Genomic DNA, 21,109 nt, shown 5'->3' on the forward strand with positions numbered 1-21,109 from the left:
GAGATTTTCTATCCGCTGGTTCACTCCTGAAGTGGCCACAACAGCTGGGGCTGGGCCAGACCGACCAGGAGCCAGGAGCTTCTTCCCGGTCTCCCACATAAGTGGCAGGGCCTAAACACTTGGGCCATCTTCCTCTGCTTTTCCTAGGCCATTAGCAGAGAGCTGGATCAGAAGTCAAGCAGCCAGGACACAAACCAGAACCCATGTGGGATGCTGGCATCAAAAGCAGCGGCCTTACCTGCTATGCTACAACACCAGCCTTAAAATGTTGTTTTGTTTTTTTTTTTAATTTTTAAAAAGAAGCCCCCAACTTATCCTTAGTGGATAAGCACCTGTAACCCCAGGAAGAGTTAGTTTGAAGTTTGGAAATAATGAGGTAAATGGAAAAACGGATGTCACAGCACTAATATGTTAATATTAAAGCATCCGTTTAATTTGGCGCATTCAGCGTAGGGAAGTCTGTAACAGATGATTTTGCAATTCTGTTTTAAAACGTGAAATGCCCTGAGGTAGACTCCCGATCCTCAGTCGGTATGAGCGGCAAACTGAACCACATCAGCAGGCAATGTTGAGACTGAAGAGCCAGGGACTCCATTTTAAAATAATAATAATAAAAAAAAGCAGCCTCTGTTTCCGTAGCAGACCCGAGTCTTTGTAAAAGCATTCAGGCATTCCAGACATCAAAGCTGGAATGGACAGCTCAGAAGAAACTGCTAAATAAAGTAGCTCCCTGAACCCAAGCCAACCGGAGACCCCCGTTCAATTAAGAGCAACTCCGTGCTGTAAGCCCCCGCTGATGGAAGCCTGTGGGTGTTTCCTTTAACTCTCCCAAACGAAGACCGGGGCCTCCCTCCTAACTCGGCTGCGCAGGTGGGTTGGTTGGGGTCCCAGTCGCGGCTTGTATTCAATAAACCTTGCTTTTGCATTTCGGTGTGATCCACTCCCTGGGGGGGGGTCTCTGGTGATCTGCATTTCGGTGTGATAGACTCTCTAGGGGATCTAGTGATCGGGGCACAACAGAGATTATTATGATTAAGAGGTCCTGACCACATGGAACCCCAAAAGGGGGAATTTGTCAGACGGCTGAGGTCCACTAAAGCTGTGAACGCGCCTGCTAGTTGCGGCTCAACAGCCCAAGGTGGAAGGGCGTGCTCGTCCTCCCTCGGGGTGGCCAGGCCTGGCTTGTTAAGTTCATTACTTAGCGCGGCTGCAGCATGGGGAGTCGTCGCCCAGAGACCCCCAGAAGCGGCTCCCGGGCCTCAGGGCCGCGAGCAACACCCGGCCGGCCCCGGGCCAGCGAGACCGCTCCACGAGGACTCGGGGTCGGGTCGCTCCGTTCCTACACTACCGACCGACACTCATCCGGCCCTAGAACTAAGTTACATATAACTCGGCAATGCGGCTGCGAGGAGCCACGTTCGCGGCGCTGACGGCGCCAGGGCGTCCCGCGTCCCGGAGAGGAGACAGCGCGCAGCCCACAGAGCTCGGGGCGCTGTCCGAGAGTGGGCGCCGGGAGCGTGGGCGCGCGGGCGGGCCTGGAGGCCGAGGGCAGCCACGCGGCGTGGGACGGGCTCTGCGCCCACGGGGATCCTCCTGCCCCCGCTTCACAAATTACGAAAATACGGGCCATCGGACCATTATCCGAAAAAGCGCCCCTCCACGCAGGCCTGCGGCCTGCAGGGCCTTACCGATCCCGCGTGTCCCGGGCAACCGCGCCCGCCCGCGCAGCCGCAGAGACCGGAAAAGGCCGGTTCGTCCGCGCGCCGCTCCACCGCGACTCGCGCTCTGGGCGATACCACTCCCAGAGGACCCCCTGCGAAGGCTCTGAGATAGTGCCGTCCTCGGCCTCTGATTGGCCGACCCGACGGGGGGCGTGTCCTCTGGAGCCTGGTTCTGCGCGCCAGAGCCAGAGAGCCGCATTGCGAGCCGGGCAAGGAGCAGGCGCCATGGTGAGGAGTGGTTGCGGGTCGCGGGCTTGTGCGGAGGCCGTGGTCTGGGCCTGGATTCGAATCCGAATTCGAATGCCGGAGCCCGGGCCTCGGTGTGTCCTGGGAGTGTGGCCGGGAGAACGCAGGGGCTGAGCTGACGGCCGCACCCCGGCTGCCGTTCCAGGTGCTCCTGCACGTGCTGTTCGAGCACGCGGTCGGCTACGCGCTGCTGGCGCTGAAGGAAGTGGAGGAAATCAGCCTGCTGCTGCCGCAGGTGGGTGGTCTCTGTGGGCGCGGGGGGCTCGCCCGGCTGCGCTGCAGCCCCTCGGTCGCGCGCCCCCGGCATGCACCGCGCGCTCCCACGTGGCCGGCCGCGCGGGCTGGAGGGGCCGGCCCGGAAGACTGCGGGGCGGGGGTCCTCAGCCCGTCGCGTGGCCGGGGTCGCGGTAGGAGCCATTGGAAGTGAGCGTCCCAGAGCAGAGCCCGGCCCCGGTGCGTCTTCCTGGCGCCCGGGGGCTGACGTCGGCCGCCGGCCGCGCCATTCATTGTCTCGGCAGGTGGAGGAGAGCGTGCTGAACCTGGGCAAGTTTCACAACATCGTGCGCCTCGTGGCCTTCTCGCCCTTCTCCTCGTCCCAGGTCGCCTTGGAAAATGCCAACGCGGTGTCGGAAGGTGAGTCGGCGTCGCCGCCCGGGGTCAGCTGGCTTGTTGTGATTAAGGTGCATTTCACGCATGCAACCCACGATGTAGGCTTTGGTTTCTTTGAGCATTGTAGTTAGCGATCAGTGGTGTTTTTTCTGGTGGCTGGTTTAACCTGCACGTGTGCCCAAGTTTGCCTAGACACGATTAGTTGTCTTATTAATTTTCTGCTGTGTCTTTTAATCTGTCGGAAGGGGCACTTTTGATAATTACAAGGGTGTTGGTCCCAGAAGGCAAATTGGGATAGGAGATACTATTTGAGAGGTAGAGATATAGACAGGGAGAGACCGAAAGAAAGATCTTCCATCCGCTGGTTCACTCCAAATGGGGCCCAAGGACTTGGGCCATCTACAGGGAGCTGGATTGAAAGAAGAGCAGCCGGGACTCGAACCGGCGTCCATAGGGGATGCCGGCGCTGCAGGCGGAGGCTTAGCCCACTGCACAGCGCTGTACAGCAGGACCTCCCACGCCAGTCCAGACTTGGTTTAATGAGATTTCAGTTGGTGACTTTTGTAGTTACTATACGGTTTCTTCGTTAGCTAATGTCTTAAATTGCCTTATTCATAAATTGGGCTTTATCCCAGGTATGTCTGGGAAACACACATATCTGGGGTCTGGGATCCACTGGGTGTCCCCTGCAGTTGAGGTGTGTGTCCCACTTGGGCTGTTGGCCTGTGTCCTGTTTCTCGTGGTTCAGCCAGGCTTTGCAATGATGACTCAAAATAATCTGTCAATCCCCTGAGTCCTGTCACTGATGTCTCCATGTCTCTGAGCAATGCCTGCAGGGAGGGCTGGGCCACACACGCCCGGGGAGGCGGGATCCCTCGGCCCTCAGCCACTTAGTGGGCGCCCTGCTCTTCGTCCTGAGGTGTCGTGCACGAGGACCTCCGCCTGCTGCTGGAGACTCACCTGCCGTCCAAGAAGAAGAAAGTGCTCTTAGGGGTTGGGGACCCCAAGATTGGTGCCGCCATACAAGAGGAGCTGGGCTACAGCTGCCAGACTGGAGGCGTGATAGCCGAGATCCTGCGCGGTGAGGCTTGGCTAGAGCCACGAGGTCGCTCCTGGGAGGGGCCCGGGGTGCCGGAGCTGGCTCGCTCACGCTCCCGTGTCGGCTGCCCCAGGAGTCCGTCTGCATTTCCATAATCTGGTGAAGGGGCTGACCGATGTGTCTGCGTGTAAAGCCCAGCTGGGCCTGGGCCACAGCTACTCTCGGGCCAAAGTGAAGTTTAACGTGAACCGGGTGGACAACATGATCATCCAGTCCATCAGCCTCCTGGACCAGCTGGACAAAGACATCAACACTTTCTCCATGCGCGTCAGGTAACAGCCAGAGGCCGCCCCTCACCGCGAGCCTCTGCAACGCCGGTCGGGCGAGTGTGGGCTGGGCCTCCTGGTGCTTACCACAGGCTGTGTTCTTACACTGACTGTATAGAAGGAGGAGGCAGAGCAGGCCCTCCCCATGTACACCTCAGCTCTGGCCTCATCGTGCCTGGGCTGTATTGTGAGTGGGGGGACAAGGCGTTGAGGGGACCGGCATTGGGCTTGTCCCTGTTTGCTCCAGGCCGAGTTGGGTGGCGAGGGCTGAGGCGGGTGCGTTTGTGGCCTTGCGGCAGCTGAGCCAGAACCAGGTGGGACTGTGTCTCTGCAGGGAGTGGTACGGCTATCACTTTCCGGAGCTGGTGAAGATCATCAATGACAACGCCACGTACTGCCGCCTCGCCCAGTTCATCGGCAACCGAAAGGAGCTGAACGAGGACAAGCTGGAAAAGCTGGAGGAGCTAACGATGGATGGCGCCAAGGCCAAGGCCATTCTGGATGCCTCCCGGTCCTCCATGGGTCAGCACAGAGCCTCACAGCTGGTACGGGGGGAGGGCTCCGAGCAGCTGGCACCTGCACTCACACTGGGGTGTTTCTAGGCATGGACATCTCTGCCATCGACTTGATCAACATCGAGAGCTTCTCCAGCCGTGTGGTGTCATTGTCTGAGTACCGCCAGAGCCTACACACTTACCTGCGCTCCAAGATGAGCCAGGTGGCCCCCAGTCTGTCGGCTCTCATTGGGGAAGCGGTATGTCACAGGGAACAGGAGGGGTGGGGGTCGTGCTGAGGGGATGCGTCATCCTGCACTGCTCGCTGCTGGCCACCAGGGGGAGACGGGGAGCAAGTCCAGCTGGTCTCTGACTTGTTCCTTGAACCTTTCTCCAGGTAGGTGCCCGTCTCATTGCTCATGCTGGCAGTCTCACCAACCTGGCCAAGTATCCAGCATCCACAGTGCAGATCCTTGGGGCTGAAAAGGCCCTGTTCAGGTACCAGTGAGGGCACCTGCCTGTACTCAGGTGCCACTTCTGGTGCCCACTGCTTGTTTGGGGATCACAGTGATGGCTGACCAGGGCTCCCTGACCTGTGCAGGCCTCTGCTATGGGGGTGATGGCCAGTCCTGGTGTCTGAGTGATTCCCAGGGCCCAGCAAAGGGACCAAGTTTCCAGGTCAGCGACATTGGATGCCTTCCCTCTGCCTCTGGGAGCCGGGTTGGCATGCATTGGGATACACGATCCAGCCCAGCCTGAGGCTCGCTCTGGAGACTTGGAAGGGAGGGGAAGAAGGGGGCGGAGCTGCCTTGGCTAATGGGGTTGTGATTGCTGATCTTAAACTCTCCACCAAATGTTCTCTCAGAGCCCTGAAGACACGGGGTAACACACCCAAATACGGACTTATTTTCCACTCCACCTTCATTGGCCGAGCCGCCGCCAAGAACAAAGGCCGCATCTCCCGATACCTGGCCAACAAATGCAGTATTGCCTCACGAATCGATTGCTTCTCTGGTATGGGGGGTGGCAGCCGTGAGGAGGAGGGTCTTGGCTGGGAGGGGGCTGACTACCTTCCCAGCTTCCACAATGATGGTAATATTTTTCGTCAACAGCAGTTCACCTAGTGAGTGTTGATACTCTGGGTCTGAGTGAAGCTGGGGGTAGAGGGAGGGAGCACTAGGGGTGGGGGAGTTAGACCCTCAGAGGCTGACAGCACTTCGTTCAACTGCACACACACAGAGGTACCCACAAGTGTATTTGGGGAGAAGCTTCGAGAACAAGTTGAGGAACGGCTGTCCTTCTATGAGACTGGAGAGATTCCACGGAAGAATCTGGACGTCATGAAGGAAGCCATGGTCCAGGTCAGTTTGGGCTCTGCTGGGTGCGGGAGCCACAGCTGGCTGGAGGTGATGAGCAGCCTCGGCCTGACCTTGTGGAGTGGAGGCGACAAAGCTGATTTAATGAGCCTGATCCAGCACAGCCGGGGAGGGGGGGGCCCGGGGCGGCCGGGTCTGCAGGCCGCTCACCACCTTCCTGTGGCCAGGCAGAAGCGGCGGCTGCCGAGATCACCCGGAAGCTGGAGAAGCAGGAGAAGAAACGCTTGAAGAAGGAGAAGAAGCGCCTGGCGGCACTCGCGCTGGCGTCTTCAGGGAACAGCAGCAGCGCCCCGGAGGAGTGCGAGGTCAGTGGGCAGGGCCGCCCCAGGGAAGACCCTAGGCCGCAGGATTTGCCACAGAACAAAGGATGTGCTGTGCCGAGCCATGGTCTGGAGCCCAGGCCTTTGGACTGCAACATCTAAACTACCTCTTGATTCTATAGGAAGGAGATAGGTGCTGAGAGAACTTGCTCAAGAGCCCAGAGAGCTGGTTGTAGCACACACCCGTCCCTGGGCAAGTGTGCGCTGTCCTCGGCCGCCTCCCAGGAGTCCTCAAGCGGGGGTAGTGTAAATTCCTGCTCTTGTTCTCAGGCGTGTGTCCGGAGGCGGTAGCTTTTCACAGTGGGGCTGGGGGCAGGGAGGTCTCGGCACAGTGGGGCTGGGGGCAGGGGAGATCACTCCCCTGGGATCTTCACCCAGTACCCAGCGTGTGCTTCAGGCCCCTCTGGGACTTAGCACGGCGGCCCCGTGGTGACCAGCATGGCGGGCTTCACTGTAGGCTGTTAGTGGGCTGATAGATGACAGTCCGTGTTCATCTTAATGTCTAATGGGGAGTAAGTAGTGTTGGGGTGGCCTTCCAAAGGTATACCCACACAAGCAACCACCCCAGAAACCCTGGGCAGCTTTAACTGCCAGTGGCTCTGCCCTGTGGTGTGCTGGGATTTTAATTGGAGGGGGGTGCACGTGAGCACCATAGGCAACAACGCTCTAACACAGACCTCCCCCATCTTGCCCTTTAGGAGACGCAGGAGAAACCCAAAAAGAAGAAAAAGCAAAAGCCCCAGGAGGCCCCTCAGGAGAACGGGATAGAGGAGCCGCCTGCCTCTTCCTCCAAACCCAAGAAAAAGAAGTCTTTTTCCAAGGAGGAGCTGGTTAGTGATGTGGCGGAGACAGGGGGCGGCGGAAGCCCTCCCAAGAGGAAGAAACCCTCTGCCCAGGAGGAAATGGCGAATGATGTGGAAGAGACAGGCCCCAGGAAGGTCCCCAAGAAAAAGAGGAAATTGTCCGCCAAGGAGGAAGGGGGCAGCGGCCCTGAGGAGGCCACCCCCAGCAAGAGCAGTGCCAAGAAAAAAAAAAAGCTCCATAAAGCATCCCAGGAAGACTGACAAGCACGGACATTCCCTGCACCTGCGAGGGGTACCCTTTCCCGCCCTGTGTCCTTGCCCCAATAAAAACATCACAAAATGCTGACAGACCAATGTTTTATTGAACACCTTGTACAAGCATGATAATGGGAAGGGCAGGGCCTAGTGGGGCAGGGCAGCAATGACAGCCTCAGTGAAGTCGTGGCAGGTGGCATAGCCACCCATGTCAGAGGTTCGAACCTGTGGGTGAGAATCATCATCATCCTGCAGCCTGGGCCCCACCCCCAGTGCCCCCCCCCCACCAACTCAGGTCCCTAAGGAGCCAGCCCCAGGACAACCTAGGCTCTGCCCAGAGGTGGGTATGGTCCACTGTCTAGAGGCTCAAGGGCTCTTCCCTGGTCCACTGCACTGAAGGGATGTATGGTCCTTGTGAGGTTGGGAATAAAGGGCTCTAGCCCCCATGGGGGTGCAGATGGCCGATGACAGACTTGATGAAGTCGGTTGTGGTGCTGTAGCCGCCCATGTCTCGAGTCCGCACCTACAACCACCAGCGGCAACAGCCGTGGGGAAGAAGAGAAGACAGCCCGTGAAGCGGGGTAGGGCAATGTGATGGAGGACATGGAATCCAGGGAGGGTGACATGTTCAGAGAAGATGCGAGGCAGCCAGGATGGAGGGAGGTGGGCAGGTTTGGAGGAGCAGGGAGGCCCTGCCCCTCGCCCAAGCCACCGTGAGAGCAGTGAGTGCTGCTGCCGAGGCAGAATGGGCAGGCTGAGCAGGAAGGGGGGGGTGCACATCAGACAGCATGAGGTTGCCTTGGAGGAAATCGGGACATAGACCAGGTGGGAGGAAAGAAGACAGCAGGGGGATGGAGACTCGCCCAGGCCTGGGGAAGGCAAAGCTGGGGCCTCATCCTGCCTGCCTCTTCCTCTGCTGCTCCACCCACCCCAGAAAGACAGACGCCCCTGCGAGGGCAGTGGCTGGAGCAGGAAAGAGGGAACAGCAGATGGGAACTGAAGAGGCCAAGGAGAGCAGGAGGATGAAACAGCCAAGAGGAGGTGAAGAACAGCCCTGGGGGGGGCGGGGGGGCAGATGTTCTGGGGCCTAGGGGAGGAGGCGCCCAGCCCGGCCCGCCAGAGAGCAGCGCCAAGGCCCGGAACCCACAGCCTCTCACACTCACCTTGCCGACTTTGATCACCTTCTTCACGGCGTCCGCGATCATGCTGGAGTGATGCTCGAGACTGTCCACGGGGACGGGAAGAGGCTGAGACTCTGCCAGACGCCCACCCCCACCTGGGAGACCCGACCTCCCCGGCCCCAGCCTCCCGGGACCTACTTGAGATGCCGCAGCATGTTGGAAGCGGACAACAGCATGGCCGTGGGGTTGGCTATATTCCTGCCGACTGCCTGGGCAAATGGGTGCCGGGCACCCTGCAGAGGGGGGCGGGCCAGAGTGACTGGGAGGGCACGGGGGCAGAGGCGGGGCAAGCCAGGGGCACTTAGGAGGCGGCAGCATTGGGATGGAGGTCAGAGGAAAGGCAGGGAAAGGCTGGAGGAAGCGAGCTTGCTCACCGTCTCAAACACGGCATACTCGGCACTGTAGCTCTCCCCAGGGACCACGCCAGCTCCCCCCACCAGGCCAGCAGCCAGATTGTCGATAATGTTCCCATAGAGATTGGGCATCACGAGCACATCAAACTGGTAAGGATTCTGCACCAGCTGGGGGTGGGTGGCACGAGGGGGAGCAGTCAGTTCCACTGGCCACCCCACCGCCAGCACCGAGCCCTGGAACCGTGGTGACGTGGGAGGGCCTCACCTGCATGCAGCAGTTATCTATGATCATGGTCTCAAACTTGATTTTGGGGTACAGTTCAGCGACTTCCTCACAGCACTGCAGGAACAACCCATCTCCAAGTTTCCTGCTCAAGGGCCAAAGGGAACAGAATCAGTCAAGACGGTATAGGGGCTGCCTCCCCAGGAATCCACCCCACGCAAAGCCGGGTGCCTCACATGATGTTGGCCTTGTGGACGGCTGTGACCTTGCTCCGCCCCTTCTTGGTGGCATAGTCAAAGGCGAACTTGGCAATCCGCTGAGACTTGGTTCGAGTGACAATCTTCAAGCACTCAATCACGCCCCTTGCACTCTGGGTGAGAAGAGAAGGCAGACAGTGGGGGAAGGGTTAGGAGGGGCTCCGCCTCTCCTCCCCCGGCCCTGCCCTCCCTGCTCTCCAGGGGCTCACCTCATGTTCCAGGGAGCTATACTCCCCTTCTGTCTGCTCTCGAATGATAACCAGATCTAGATTGTTGTGCCGAGTCTTGTATCCAGGAAGTGACTTCACATGGACCACGTTGGCAAACAAGTCCAACTTGCGCCTAGAGTGGACCAAGCCGTCAGCTCTGTGCTGGCGCCTCTGCACCCCCGTGAGCACACCCCACTCCCCACCTACCTCAGCCGCATATCATAGGAGGCCAGTTCCCCTTTATACTCCATCGGGGTATGGATCTTTCCTGTGCAAACCAAGTCGGGGAAGGGCTGTCAGGCACAGTGTCCAATCCTCCCACCCCAGACCCCATCTCCTCGAACTGCTTCTGGGGGCAAGCGGCAAAGGAAAACTACGTGGGTAGAATGAGAAAAACTTGCCTACTTGTGGGGAGCAGCTCGGACTGGACTGAGTTACTGGAATTAAGACTTATTCTATGCATCTGCTCTCCCACAATATGGCGCTGGGAGAGAAGTAAACAGCTTCCGCACAGCTGCCTCCAGTTCAACCAATAAACTGTAGGACTTGCTCCTGATTGGAGAGCAGCGTACTCGGCGTGTGGGCAGCCGAGTTGGGATTGGCGGAGGAGGACTATAAAGGAGTAGAGAGACGGCATGCACCAGGAACATCTAAGGGGGACATCTGAGGGAACACCTGTGCAGCCCCCAAGAAAGCCGGCCTGCGGTGTGCCACTCCCCTGCGGAAGTGGGGAATGTGGCCAGGGGGAACTGCCCTTCCACGGAGGTGGAAGGGATAGTAGCCAACCCGGGAAGAACCAGCAGCAAACCCGGGGAGGGCCGAGCAGACGAAAGAACAGCGCAGGGTTCTGTGTCGTTCCTCCACGAAGAGGGGGAGCGACATAATGGTGCCGTGACTCGGATATGAAGCCTAGGCAGGGCTTAGTGTCGTTCCTCCATGAAGAGGGGGAGCGACACCTACTGCTTTATTTTCAGGCGCTGTACCTAAATAGGTAGAACATTTAAAATGGCCTAAAAAGGAGGACAATCTTGTTTTCATGAAAGCCTTCATTTAATTCAGCTTGAGAAACAATGCTAGGAGATCTATGACCTTTCTGGTGTTTCTCTGTCTACTCATTTGATATCTGTCAGTCAACACTTACAGAGTATCAACCATATGTCAAGCAACAGGGATACCAACCAGAAACCACAAGGCTCCCGCCTTCCAGGAGCAAGGGATGCACTCGGGAAGACCGAGACCATCAAAGACCTGATGAAGACCACAGGGAATATACCGACACAGAGGAGAAATCCCTTCTGGGCCGTCAGGAAATGTCACACAGGAGCCAGCACTCTGATCAGTGACCCTCCAAATGTCTGTCCATCTCTGGCCCCAAACCCGTGAATGTGACCTTATTCGGTAAGCATCTGCAGATGTACTTAAGAATCCTGAGATGAAGTCATCCTTGCCTAGGATGGGCCCTAACTTCCATGACAAAGGGACGGACCCAGAGGCTCCAAGGCGGAAAAGTCACATGAGGCCAGCAGCAAGACTTGGAGAATTGTGTCTACAAGCTGGGGAACACCACGAGCCACAGAAGCTGGTGAGGCAAGAAAGGAATCTCCCCTAAGCCTTGCGAAGAAGTGGGACCCTGCTAGCACCTTAATGTCAGACTTCTAGCCTCCAGAATTGTGAGAGGATAAATGTTATTTTAAGCCACCAGGCTTGTAGTATTTTTATGTCAACTATAGGACACTAATGCAATGCGTCAGCTAGAAGGCTCTGACAACATCAAGGAAGAACATTCTGGGCGGAGGGAATAGCATTAGACAGTATATACATTTGAAACTACCAGTCCAATGTGATGAAAGCACACCAAGGCAAAGAAGCTGAGGCCAACTTCTAAAGAACTTACTTGCCTGAGGCCAGCGCTGTGGCGTAGCAGGTTTAGCCACCACCTGCCATGCTGGCATCCCATATGGGCGCCGGTTCTATTCCCGGCTGCTCCACTTCCAATCTAGCTCCCTGCTGTGGTCTGGGAAAGCAGTAGAAGATGGCCCAAGTCCTTGAGCCCCTGCGTGGGAGACCTGGAAGAAGCTCCTGGCCCCTGGCTCTTGGCTTTGGATCGGCACAGCTCTGGCCATTGCGGCCAATTAGAGAATGAATCAGCGATGCAAGACCTCTCTCTCTTTCTCTCTGGCTCTCCTTCTCTCTCTGTGTAACTCTTTCAAATAAATACATAACTCTTTAAAAAAAAAACTTAATTTCCTGTGCTAAGGTTGAGCTTGGCAGGGTCATCCAAGATATGAGAAGGGCAAGATGGACTGGTTGTAGGGGGAGAACAGAGAGCCAAAAAAATCCAATAAAGAGATTAAGGAGGCAGAAGGGAGGGCAAGAAGAAAAGGGGCAGCTAGAGCTGCCATTCTAGAAACACAGTTAACAAGACTTGATGACAGATGATGGACTTCAGGACGGACGCCCAGCCCCTGGAGCGTTCCGTGGCCTCTCCACCCGGGGCTCCCTACAGGAAGGCACAGGTGTCCAAGGGGCAGTGCTGGGAGGCCTGTGGGGAGGAGGGGGCCTAACGCACACCTGTTCTTCTGCACTTCAACGGCACGCAGCACACATACCAATGATGGCCACCTTGTTCTCCTTCATGGAACTGAGCACCTGCTCCAGCTTCTCCTCGGACGCCATATTCTGCACCTCGCTCAGGTGGTGCTCCTGAAACTCCACCGGGACAGCAGCAGCCTTCAAGGTCAGATCCCAAATCACCGCAGGGTCAAGATGGAGTGAGTCCTTTCCAACCCCCACCCCCACCCCCACACCTGCCAGGCCCTCACCTTGAACACCTCCTTGACCGCATGCATCAGCTCCGGCCCCACGCCATCTCCCGGCAGCATGGTCACGGGAAAGGCACCCTCCACCCGCAGATCCTCAGCCTGCGGGAGCGGAGAGGGCGGAACAGCTACAGCTGGGGCGAGGGCGGGGGTCCAGGGAAGAGGAGAAAGGGAAGGAAGAAAGCCAAGGGGCCGGGCTGGACGGAACCGGAGCCACACTGGCGCCTACCTGGTTCGGCGAGGCGGCGTGCACCACGGACGACGTACTCAGGCTTCTCCATGCCCCAGGGCTCCGGGCGGCGACCAGCGCCTGCGACAGACACCCAAGCTGGTCAGGTCAGACCTGGGACCGCCCCCACCGCCCGACCCCGAACACTGCAGGGACCTGGCCATCTTTTGAAATCTCGGGACAAACTCTCGGCTCCCCAGCCTGCCCATCCCCTACCCGTCCCCTGCCCGGCGTGTCCCTGGGCCTCACTCGGGTCAGGCAGCGGACACCGCTCAGCGCCGCCATGTTCTGCGCAAGAAGTCGCGCCGGAAGTGACGCAGGGAGCTGACGCGGCCGTGGACACCGAGTTCCGGCCCGTGCTGGGGGGCTCGGCGTTTTTCTCTCCCGGCAGCTTGCGGGACGTGGCCGCTTCTCTTCCTCATTTTTTCTGGCGGCAAAGGTCTCGGACACTTGAGCGCTTTATCTGTTGCGTTGCGTTTGGAGCCATGTTTATGTTGAGACTTCAAAATGACATCAAAGCAGAATGTGTGATTGCACGTTTGTCAGAGGAGACGCTGAGTTTAACAAGAGGTTGAGAACCAACTCTGCGGAATCCATGTTGTCTTCATGTTTTGCGGCCTGTGGGTTGATTGTTTTCCCAAGCACTCACTGAACACTTAACCAGAGCCGTCGAACGAATACCACAGAGTCCACAGTGCGTGGGAAACGCGGGTCTGGCTGCGTGGATCCCGCAGTCCGCCCGAGGGCTCTCTGTTGTTTCTGATCATTTCACTGCGGGGTCGAGCGCTTCTCGCGGACAGTTGCTTTGCTAAGCGTGTGTTGGCCTGAGCTCCCAGAGCAGACCCGTAATTGGTGCCAGAAATCAATTCATTTGTAAGTGGGCCTGAAGGGAAATCTCAGACCAATATCTTAAATTGTAGTCACGTGCTGTTTCCAAGTGATACGTGGAAGACCCCACTATTCTGGAACTGTGGTTTTGGGTCACATACCTGAGTAAACCCGAAGCGTTTGTTAAAATGCAGGCTTATGGGCCGGCGCCGCGGCTCACTTGGCTAATCCTCTGCTTGCAGCGCCGACACCCCAGGTTCTAGTCCCGGTTTCTCCTCTTCCAGGCCAGCTCTCTGCTGTGGCCCGGGAGTGCAGTGGAGGATGGCCCAAGTGCTTGGGCCCTGCACCTGCACGGGAGACCAGGAGGAAGCACCTGGCTCCTGGCTTCAGATCGGTGCAGCTAACCGGCCGTGGCGGCCATTTAGGGGATGAACCAACGGAAGGAAGACCCTTCTCTCTGTCTCTCTCTCTCACTGTCTAACTCTGCCTGTCAAAATAAATAAATAAATAAATAAATAAATAAATAAATAAAATGCAGGCTTATGGGCAGGCGTTGTGGCATAGTGGGTAAAGCCGCCACCTGCAGGGCCAGCATCCCATATCACTTCTGATGCAGCTCGCTGCTAATGGCCTGAGAAAAAGCAGTGGAAGCTGGCCCAAGTCTCCACCATGTGGGAGACCTGAAAGAAGCTCCTGGCTCGTGGCTTCAGCCTGGCCCAGCCCTGGCCATGGTGGCCATCTGTGGAGTGAAATGGCAGATAGAGATTATCTCTCCCCCACCCCCACACACTCTTTCAAATAAATCTTACTAAAAAAAAAAAAAAGTGCAGGCTTATGAACCCTACCCCCTTGGTGACTTCAAAGTTAAATGTTGGGCCCCAGAAAATACATTTAAATAAGCACCCTTAGACAATACACATTAAAATTTAAGAACCACTAGCTAGATCCTCTGTGTGATGAATACCTCATTTGTACACTTCATCCAACCAGGCTCCCAGTCCAAGGGAGAGGATGCAGTGGTTCTGGTACTGGATATGGCTGATCAGGTTCTTGTCTTCATGCAAGAAAGAATTCCGGGGCCGGCGCTGTGGCATAGCAGGTAACGCCACCACCTCCAGTGCCGGCATCCCATATGGGTGCCGATTCGAATCCCAGCTGCCCCACTTCCTATCCAGCTCTCTGCTATGGCCTGGGAAAGCAGTAGAAGATGGCCCAAGTCCTTGGGCCACTGCACTAATTTAGGAGACCCGGAGGAAGCTCCTGGCGCCTGGCTTCGGATTGGCACAGCTCCAGCCATTGCAGCTAACTGGAGAGTGAACCAGCAGATGGAAGACCTCTCTCTCTCTCTCTCTCTCTCTCTCTCTCTCTGCCTCTCCTTCTTTCTGTGTGTAACTCTGACTTTCAAATAAATAAATCTTAAAAAAAAAAAAAAAAGAATTCCCATGTGAGACAGAGTAGTGGTAAGTGAGGTAGCAATAGGCCTTCTAGACCAGGTGGGCATTTCAGGAAAGAAATCTGGTCTGCACTGAGACTGGGAATGAGCACACCTTTCAGACCAGGCAGGCATCCTGGTAAAGGCCTCAGAGCACAGTCTCTATGCAGACAAGCGTTTTTATGCACATGAGTACGGGTCTCCCATTTCTCCTCCCCTCCTCCCTCTTCTGGGAAATTACTGGGTGAGGGTTTTCTGGGTGTGGAGTTCCCAAAAATCCTCCCAGGACCTTCTCAGCACAGTGTCGCTGGACCTAAGAGCACCCTTGGTGCAGCGCAGGGGAGAGTCCCCCAGCTGCCACCCGGGGGAGGGCTGAAGTCCATCTACCAGGGCTATTGGACAAGAGCAAGTTCTTGGGGTGTGACTGCTGGTCTGCTTTCAGGGCACGTTTCCTTGTTCCTTGCACATCAATTGACTTTCTTTGAAATTCCCATTGTCTTCCCATTGTCTTTTGCGTACACACATAGGCTGCTGTCTACCCAGCTACTTTAGCGGTTCTAATCCTGGGGACCAAGCATAGACTTTGTGCCTCCCTTTCCGCATGCCTGAAGGTGGGCCTTCTCTGTAGTAGCAGGATGAGAGGATTAGAGAGTAAGAATTCAGAAGTAATGGAAAGAACAGCGTAAATACGAAGCTGTGATCATAGTTAATATATAATCTGTTTGTATAACATACTCCTGTCTGCTCACGTATTTCCTGAAACAAATCAAAACCAGAGACCACCCCCGTTTTGCTCCCATACACCTCCTAGTCTCCACACTGCTGTTGCCATCATCACCACTTTTCTTCTCCAAATAGCTTTTTCTAATGAAGAAAAAAAGTGAATTTAAAAAAATATATTTTGTTTTACTCCAGGAAACTCAGATTTAAAAAGAAGAGAAATGGGCCATCTAGATCTGATTACTGATAATAATCTTATCTTTATTCCAGAAAATGTTCATTTTCTTGAGAGTAACTATCGTATCATCTCTAAATTCTGCAGAGAACTGAACCCAGCCTAACACTCAAGAAATATGTGCTGACAAACACCGTATGCTGTCATTAGGGTTAAAGGGACCAATGGGGGTTACCAATTGATCCAGGCCAAGGAGGTGAGACCATTACTGTCCAAAGGCCACCCACTGTGGTCCCCCATGAGCTTGGCAGGCTCTCTCGGGCTCTGAATCGCCATGAAGGCAGATCTCACCAACGGTGCCTACTAACGGGGAAGTCCAGGCAGGACCTTTGAGAAATGCCTTAGTCACTCCGTTGAGGCACAGAAGGGAGAGGATACCATCTTGTTCCTTCTAACTGTTATAGAGCCTCCTCCACTTAACACCAGAGGCCATAACAAGGAATAACCAGCCCATACGTGTTCAATGTGCAGTGTGAGGCTAGGGGAATAGAATGTCAGTTTCTCAGGCCTGCTAATCCTCCACCACAGTGCTAACCTAGGATCAATAGAGCCCTCAGATGTCCATGAGGAAAATCAGTACTTTGAACTTGAATGGGGAAAATCCAAACATATATCTTTTTTTTTTTTTTTTTGACAGGTAGAGTGGACAGTGAGAGAGAGAGAGACAGAAAGGTCTTCCTTTTCTGTTGGTTCACCCCCCAATAGCCGCTGCAGCTGGCGCGCTGCGACCGGCACACCGCGCTGATCCGAAGGCAGGAGTCAGGTACTTCTCCTGGTCTCCCATGGGGTGCAGGGCCCAAGCACTTGGGCCATCCTCCACTGCCTTCCCGGGCCACAGCAGAGAGCTGGCCTGGAAGAGGGGCAACCGGGACAGAATCCGGTGCCCCGACCGGGACTAGAACCCGGTGTGCCGGCGCCGCAGGCAGAGGATTAGCCTAGTGAGCCAGCCTGAAATTCCAATCATATGATCCTTCTTCTTACAAACCTCTAGCTGCAAGTTAGCATTTCTTTTCTTTTTGAATGTAGGCCACAGGTCACAGTGATACCTGTAGCACCCTTGACTTTCTCACCAATAAAAGTTACAGATCTTTTCATACCACATTTCAGTGGCTGATATCTTTTGTTTAAGATTTTATTTATTTGAGAGGCAGAGTTACAGACTGAGAGGGGGAGAGACAGAGAAAGGTCTTCATCTGGCCGGCGCCATGGCTCAATAGGCTGGTCCTCCCCTGTGGCGCCGGCACCCTGGGTTCTGTTCCCAGTCAGGGCGCCGGATTCTGTCCCGGTTGCCCCTCTTCCAGGCCAGCTCTCTGCTGTGGCCCGGGAAGGCAGTGGAGGATGGCCCAAGTCCTTGGGCCCTGCGCTTGCTCACATGGGAGACCAGAAGAGGCACCTGGTTCCTGGCTTCGGATCGTTGCAGTGCGCAGGCTGCGGCGGGGTGAACTAACAGAAAAGGAAGACCTTTCTTTCTGTCTCTCTCTCTCTCACTGTCCACTCTGCCTGACAAGAAGGAGAAGCAGGAGAAGCAGGAGAAAGGAAGGAAGGAAGGAAGGAAGGAAGGAAGGAAGGAAGGAAGGAAGGAAGGAAGGAAGGAAGGAAGGAAGGAAGGAAGGAAGGAAGGAAGGAAGGAAGGAAGAAAGAAAGAAAGAAAGAAAGAAAGAAAGAAAGAAAGAAAGAAAGAAAGAAAGAAAGAAAGAAAGAAAGAAAGAAAGAAAAAAGGTCTTCATTTGCTAGTTCACTCCCCAAATGGCCATAACAGCCAGAGCTGGGCCAATCCGAAGCCAGGAGCCAGGAGCTTCTTCCAGGTCTCACACATAAGTGCAGGGGCCCAAGGATCTGGGCCATCTTCTACTACTTTCCAAGGGCATCAGCAGAGAGCTAGATCCAAAGAGGAGCAGGCAGGACACGAACCAGTGCCCATGTGGGATGCCCACACCAGAGGCAGAGGCTTAGCCTACTAGCCACAGCGCCAGCCCCAGTGGCCAATATCTTAAACTATCATCCTTTCTTTGATACTAGTTGACTCAACACTAGATCTTGTTATTTAATACATCAATAAATATATGAAACACATATAATAATATATCACAAGGTAGCTTTTCTACTACTATAGATGAAAACAATTAATTTTCTTTGTGACTCTATTTTTTTTATTTTTTGACAGGCAGAGTGGACAGTGAGAGAGAGAGACAGAGAGAAAGGTCTTCCTTTGCTGTTGGTTCACCCTCCAATGGCCACCACGGCTGGCGCGCTGTGGCCGGCACACCACGCTGATCCGATGGCAGGAACCAGGTGCTTCTCCTGGTCTCCCATGGGGTGCAGGGCCCAAGCACTTGGGCCATCCTCCACTGCCTTCCCGGGCCACAGCAGAGAGCTGGCCTGGAAGAGGGGCAACCAGGAAAGAATCCGGCACCCCGACCGGGACTAGAACCCGGTGTGCCGGCGCCGCTAGGTGGAGGAATAGCCTATTGAGCTGTGGCGCCGGCAGTGACTCTATTTTATTTTATGTATTTAAAAGCCTTCCCTAAGAATGGGTCCACAGACTTTAACAGCCTTCCAAAGAGGCCCCTGGCACACAGAAATTTCAGGTTTTTTGCTCTTTTAGGCCTTCTGGGTCTTTTTCTGCATCTCTAATCCATAGAAAATATAAGATAATACATTTCTCAATTCCTTGAAGATTGAAGTCTGAAAAAGTTTCTTGGAAGAGAGAGAAAAGTTGACATGGGATTGAAGGATACAGAGGAGAAATGACTAAACTCTAGGGGAAGCTGAAAATGTAGGTGCTGGGTTTGAATGTGTCCACCAAGTGTGCATAGAGTGGAGGCTTGGTGCTTGGTGTGGTGATTTTGGAAGGTGGTGTGGACCTTAAAGAGGTGAGGCCCAGCCGGCACTGTGGTGCAGCAGGTTAATGACCTGGCCTGAAGCGCCGGCATCCCATGTGGGTGCCAGTTCAGAACCCAGCTACTCCACTTCCAACCCAGCTCTCTGCTGTGGCCCAGGAGAGCAGTGGAGGATGGCCCAAGTCCTTGGGCCCCACACCCACGTGGGAAACGTAGAAGAGGCTCCTGGCTCCTGGCTTCAGATCAGCCGCAGCTTCATTGCAGCCATCTGGGGAGTGAACCAGCAGATGGAGGACCTCTCTCTCTCTCTGCCTCTCCTCTCTCTCTGTGTAACTCTGACTTTCAAATAAATAAATAAAATATTTCTTTTTAAAAAAAGAGGTGAGGCCCAGTAAAAGATCCCTAAATTATTGAATGCACTGCTATTGATAGGGACTAAGGTAGTTCCCACAAGAGCAAATTATTTTAAGGGTGAGCCCCACCCCTGAATTCTTCTCTCACTTCCTGTCTGGCAATGTGGTCTCTTCCTCCCACACACGTTCCCATCACTATGATGCCATCTGCTATGAGGTCCTCACCACAGCTGAGCTGATGCAGGCATCATGCCTTTGAACTTGCAGAACTGCGAGCTAAAGAGACCCCTTTTCTGCCTCAGGAACTTCACTTTAGTTTTAAAAAATAGGTTAATGCAGTGTACAGAGGCGGTGTCTTAGGTCAGGTCCCTGAGAAACAGAGCCCAAGACAGGGGTTCTTAGACAAGCGAGTATTGAAGGAGTGTTCTCAGGAGAAACATGGCAGGAGGAAAGGGAAGGAGTCAGCAAGGTGTGGCTTCAACGGGAGTCCTCCTCAGCCTGGTCCCCAGGGAGCTGAGCACCGGAGTGATGACCCAAGGTTGTCCCAATCTGAGGCAAGCTTTATTAAGGGTCTTGCGCAAGACAGGGACAACCCTCCAGAGAGGGAGGAAGCTGTGAGCATTCAGGCCACTGCCTGAAGCAGCTGGGGGGATGATGAACCAGCTGGCAGAGAGGATCAGAGCAAGGCAGCTGAGAAACAGTGAGAAGCGCAGACCTGCATGAGGAGGTGCAGCCTAGTGAGGGCGATGACGTAAGATTGGAGCGAGTCCTAGGGCCGAGAGAGATGGAGAAAAGATTTCCAATCAATACCAAGGACTTGGTTGATGTTGGTGACCACAAATATTATTGTGGTACAATTGTGGTTTCGGGAACAAGTCAAACATTTGGGTTCATCCGAATATGGTATTCTGCCAGAGAGGGCTCAAGGGTCTTGAGGGTGCTGATAAAATGGGATCCAGGGGAAAGTGAGGACAGAAGCGATTTTGCTGACTGGGGAGTGAGAACAGAATCAAAGATCCCAAAGTAGTCAAAGAAGAACACTTGTGGGATCAGTGAGCAAGTGGGATGGAAGTGGAGGGGGCTGCTTCCAGCAATGCCATGGGAGGTGGAGCAAACAATGAGAATGAAGTCCTAGTTGGGATGATGGGAATGAGTGTCACGGAGAGCCTGGGGAGACCCTGCCGGCAAGGGCTCAGACCCCCGAACTGATTGAGTCACCTGTGTCATCGTGGAAGTCAGCCAGGAGAGCAGCCTCAACTGAGACAGGGGACAGGCTAGGATCCAGGTGCCTGTCTCTCTCTCTCTCTCTCTCTCTCTCTCTCTGTCTCTCTGTCTCTCTCTCTCTCACTTTCTCTCTCTCTCATATGTGTGTGTGTGTGTATCTCCCCTCCCTCCCTCTCTCTCACTCTGCTTTCCAAACAAATACATAAATCTTTCAAATAAAAGAGATGAATTCCCCAAGCTCAGTGTTCCTCAGACGCGACACAAACCTGTGGCACGCACAGCACCTGCGGGGCCTCTCCACGTTGCCCCTTTGGGACCTGGGAACAAGGGAGCAAATGTAACCATTCTGCTCATACTGCTTGCTGTGCCATGAGCAATAAAGTCCTTTGTCTGTGACCCAGGCTGACATCCATAGAACAGTAAGAAGCTAATTACTCATCAGCAGAGTAAAGGCAAATGCCAGACCCTCACGGTTTTGGCAATGAGCGTGGGATGCTGATAGACACATGGCTTCCTGGAAAAGGAGAGACAAGAACCATGTGGATCAGATTAGGGGGTGTGAAAAGGCTCCCTAGCATATGTCAGTGAATCCTACCCGGGTGGGAGGTGCTTAGGGTGAGACTCTCACGCTGTCCTACCTGTTAATGAGCCTAAGCTGTCAGAGAATTGAAACAAGTCACCTGACGTTGCTTTGGATTTTGCCCACTCTCCTGCATGCAGGAGGAAGGGTTGTGGTGACAATGGGGCAGCAAGCCCCACAGCCCCACTTAAAAGGCAGTACAGCTATGACTGCTGAGTCAAAGGATCCCCAAGGTGGAAATACATGGCACCAGCCATGATGGGTCACACAGCACTTTAGGTGAGCCAAAAATATTGTGAGCTTACTTGGTTGGGCCCCGCAGGTGACCACTCAGATCCAAAAATGAATGCAGGGGCTGGCGCTGTGGCATAGCCAGTAAAGCCACTGCCTGCAGTGCTGGCATCCCATATGGACGCTGGTTCAAGTCCCAGCTGCTC

General features: G+C 55.0%; 2 protein-coding genes, 1 long non-coding RNA gene and 5 other non-coding genes across 9 annotated transcripts in view; 6 read left to right on the forward strand and 2 right to left on the reverse strand.

Moving 5' to 3' along the window:
• The window catches only part of LOC138844323 (uncharacterized), a 28,112-nt gene extending 26,285 nt beyond the window's left edge, over positions 1-1,827 (reverse strand). Inside the window, exon 1 of the long non-coding RNA XR_011379966.1 lies at positions 1,689-1,827. This is a non-coding gene — a long non-coding RNA (uncharacterized lncRNA). The remainder of the gene's footprint in view (positions 1-1,688) is intronic.
• Positions 1,828-1,840: 13 nt separating this feature from the next.
• NOP56 (NOP56 ribonucleoprotein) lies at positions 1,841-7,277 on the forward strand. Its single transcript, XM_008256233.4, has 12 exons — positions 1,841-1,949; positions 2,113-2,202; positions 2,486-2,600; positions 3,496-3,657; positions 3,749-3,947; positions 4,276-4,463; positions 4,544-4,695; positions 4,833-4,933; positions 5,301-5,449; positions 5,675-5,796; positions 5,979-6,116; positions 6,830-7,277. Exons 1-12 carry the CDS (start codon positions 1,947-1,949, stop codon positions 7,193-7,195), a joined length of 1,785 nt encoding a protein of 594 aa, XP_008254455.3. The 5' UTR covers positions 1,841-1,946; the 3' UTR covers positions 7,196-7,277.
• LOC127491249 (small nucleolar RNA SNORD110) lies at positions 3,332-3,403 on the forward strand. The gene has a single exon (XR_007919835.1). It is a non-coding gene; the product is annotated as a small nucleolar RNA SNORD110 (small nucleolar RNA).
• LOC127491232 (small nucleolar RNA SNORA51) lies at positions 4,012-4,146 on the forward strand. The gene has a single exon (XR_007919821.1). It is a non-coding gene; the product is annotated as a small nucleolar RNA SNORA51 (small nucleolar RNA).
• Positions 4,996-5,081, forward strand: LOC127491247 (small nucleolar RNA SNORD86). The gene has a single exon (XR_007919833.1). It is a non-coding gene; the product is annotated as a small nucleolar RNA SNORD86 (small nucleolar RNA).
• LOC127491222 (small nucleolar RNA SNORD56) lies at positions 5,517-5,587 on the forward strand. Its single transcript, XR_007919812.2, has one exon. It is a non-coding gene; the product is annotated as a small nucleolar RNA SNORD56 (small nucleolar RNA).
• Positions 5,837-5,908, forward strand: LOC127491221 (small nucleolar RNA SNORD57). Its single transcript, XR_007919811.1, has one exon. It is a non-coding gene; the product is annotated as a small nucleolar RNA SNORD57 (small nucleolar RNA).
• On the reverse strand, positions 7,275-13,810 carry IDH3B (isocitrate dehydrogenase (NAD(+)) 3 non-catalytic subunit beta). Of its 2 annotated transcripts, none has more exons than XM_008256232.4 (12): positions 12,710-13,810; positions 12,461-12,541; positions 12,235-12,333; positions 12,022-12,142; positions 9,620-9,680; positions 9,413-9,545; positions 9,183-9,316; positions 8,989-9,091; positions 8,745-8,891; positions 8,509-8,603; positions 8,353-8,413; positions 7,275-7,414 (listed from the first exon to the last, which is right to left on the reverse strand). In XM_008256232.4, exons 1-12 carry the CDS (start codon positions 12,743-12,745, stop codon positions 7,337-7,339), a joined length of 1,149 nt encoding a protein of 382 aa, XP_008254454.1. In that variant the 5' UTR covers positions 12,746-13,810; the 3' UTR covers positions 7,275-7,336. The 2 variants fall into 2 exon arrangements, with proteins under 2 accessions (XP_008254454.1, XP_002710956.1); XM_002710910.5 differs by having other exon boundaries at positions 7,275-7,712.
• Positions 13,811-21,109: the final 7,299 nt, after the last annotated feature.

This window comes from Oryctolagus cuniculus, chromosome 11 (assembly GCF_964237555.1).
Source record: "Oryctolagus cuniculus chromosome 11, mOryCun1.1, whole genome shotgun sequence".
In the NCBI taxonomy this organism is placed as follows: Eukaryota; Metazoa; Chordata; class Mammalia; order Lagomorpha; family Leporidae; genus Oryctolagus; species Oryctolagus cuniculus.

Excerpts from the sequence above, each read along its gene's own strand:
- NOP56 (XM_008256233.4), top strand. Across the intron at positions 4,696-4,832 it reads CGGCTCTCATTGGGGAAGCG|GTAGGTGCCCGTCTCATTGC; the intron begins GTATGTCACAGG and ends ACCTTTCTCCAG. Across the intron at positions 4,934-5,300 it reads GCTGAAAAGGCCCTGTTCAG|AGCCCTGAAGACACGGGGTA; the intron begins GTACCAGTGAGG and ends ATGTTCTCTCAG.
- IDH3B (XM_002710910.5), bottom strand. The coding sequence starts at position 12,745 with ATGGCGGCGCTGAGCGGTGTCCGCTGCCTGACCCGA. Across the intron at positions 12,542-12,709 it reads GTGTCCGCTGCCTGACCCGA|GCGCTGGTCGCCGCCCGGAG; the intron begins GTGAGGCCCAGG and ends TGTCTGTCGCAG. Across the intron at positions 8,604-8,744 it reads AGTATGCCGTGTTTGAGACG|GGTGCCCGGCACCCATTTGC; the intron begins GTGAGCAAGCTC and ends CCCCCTCTGCAG.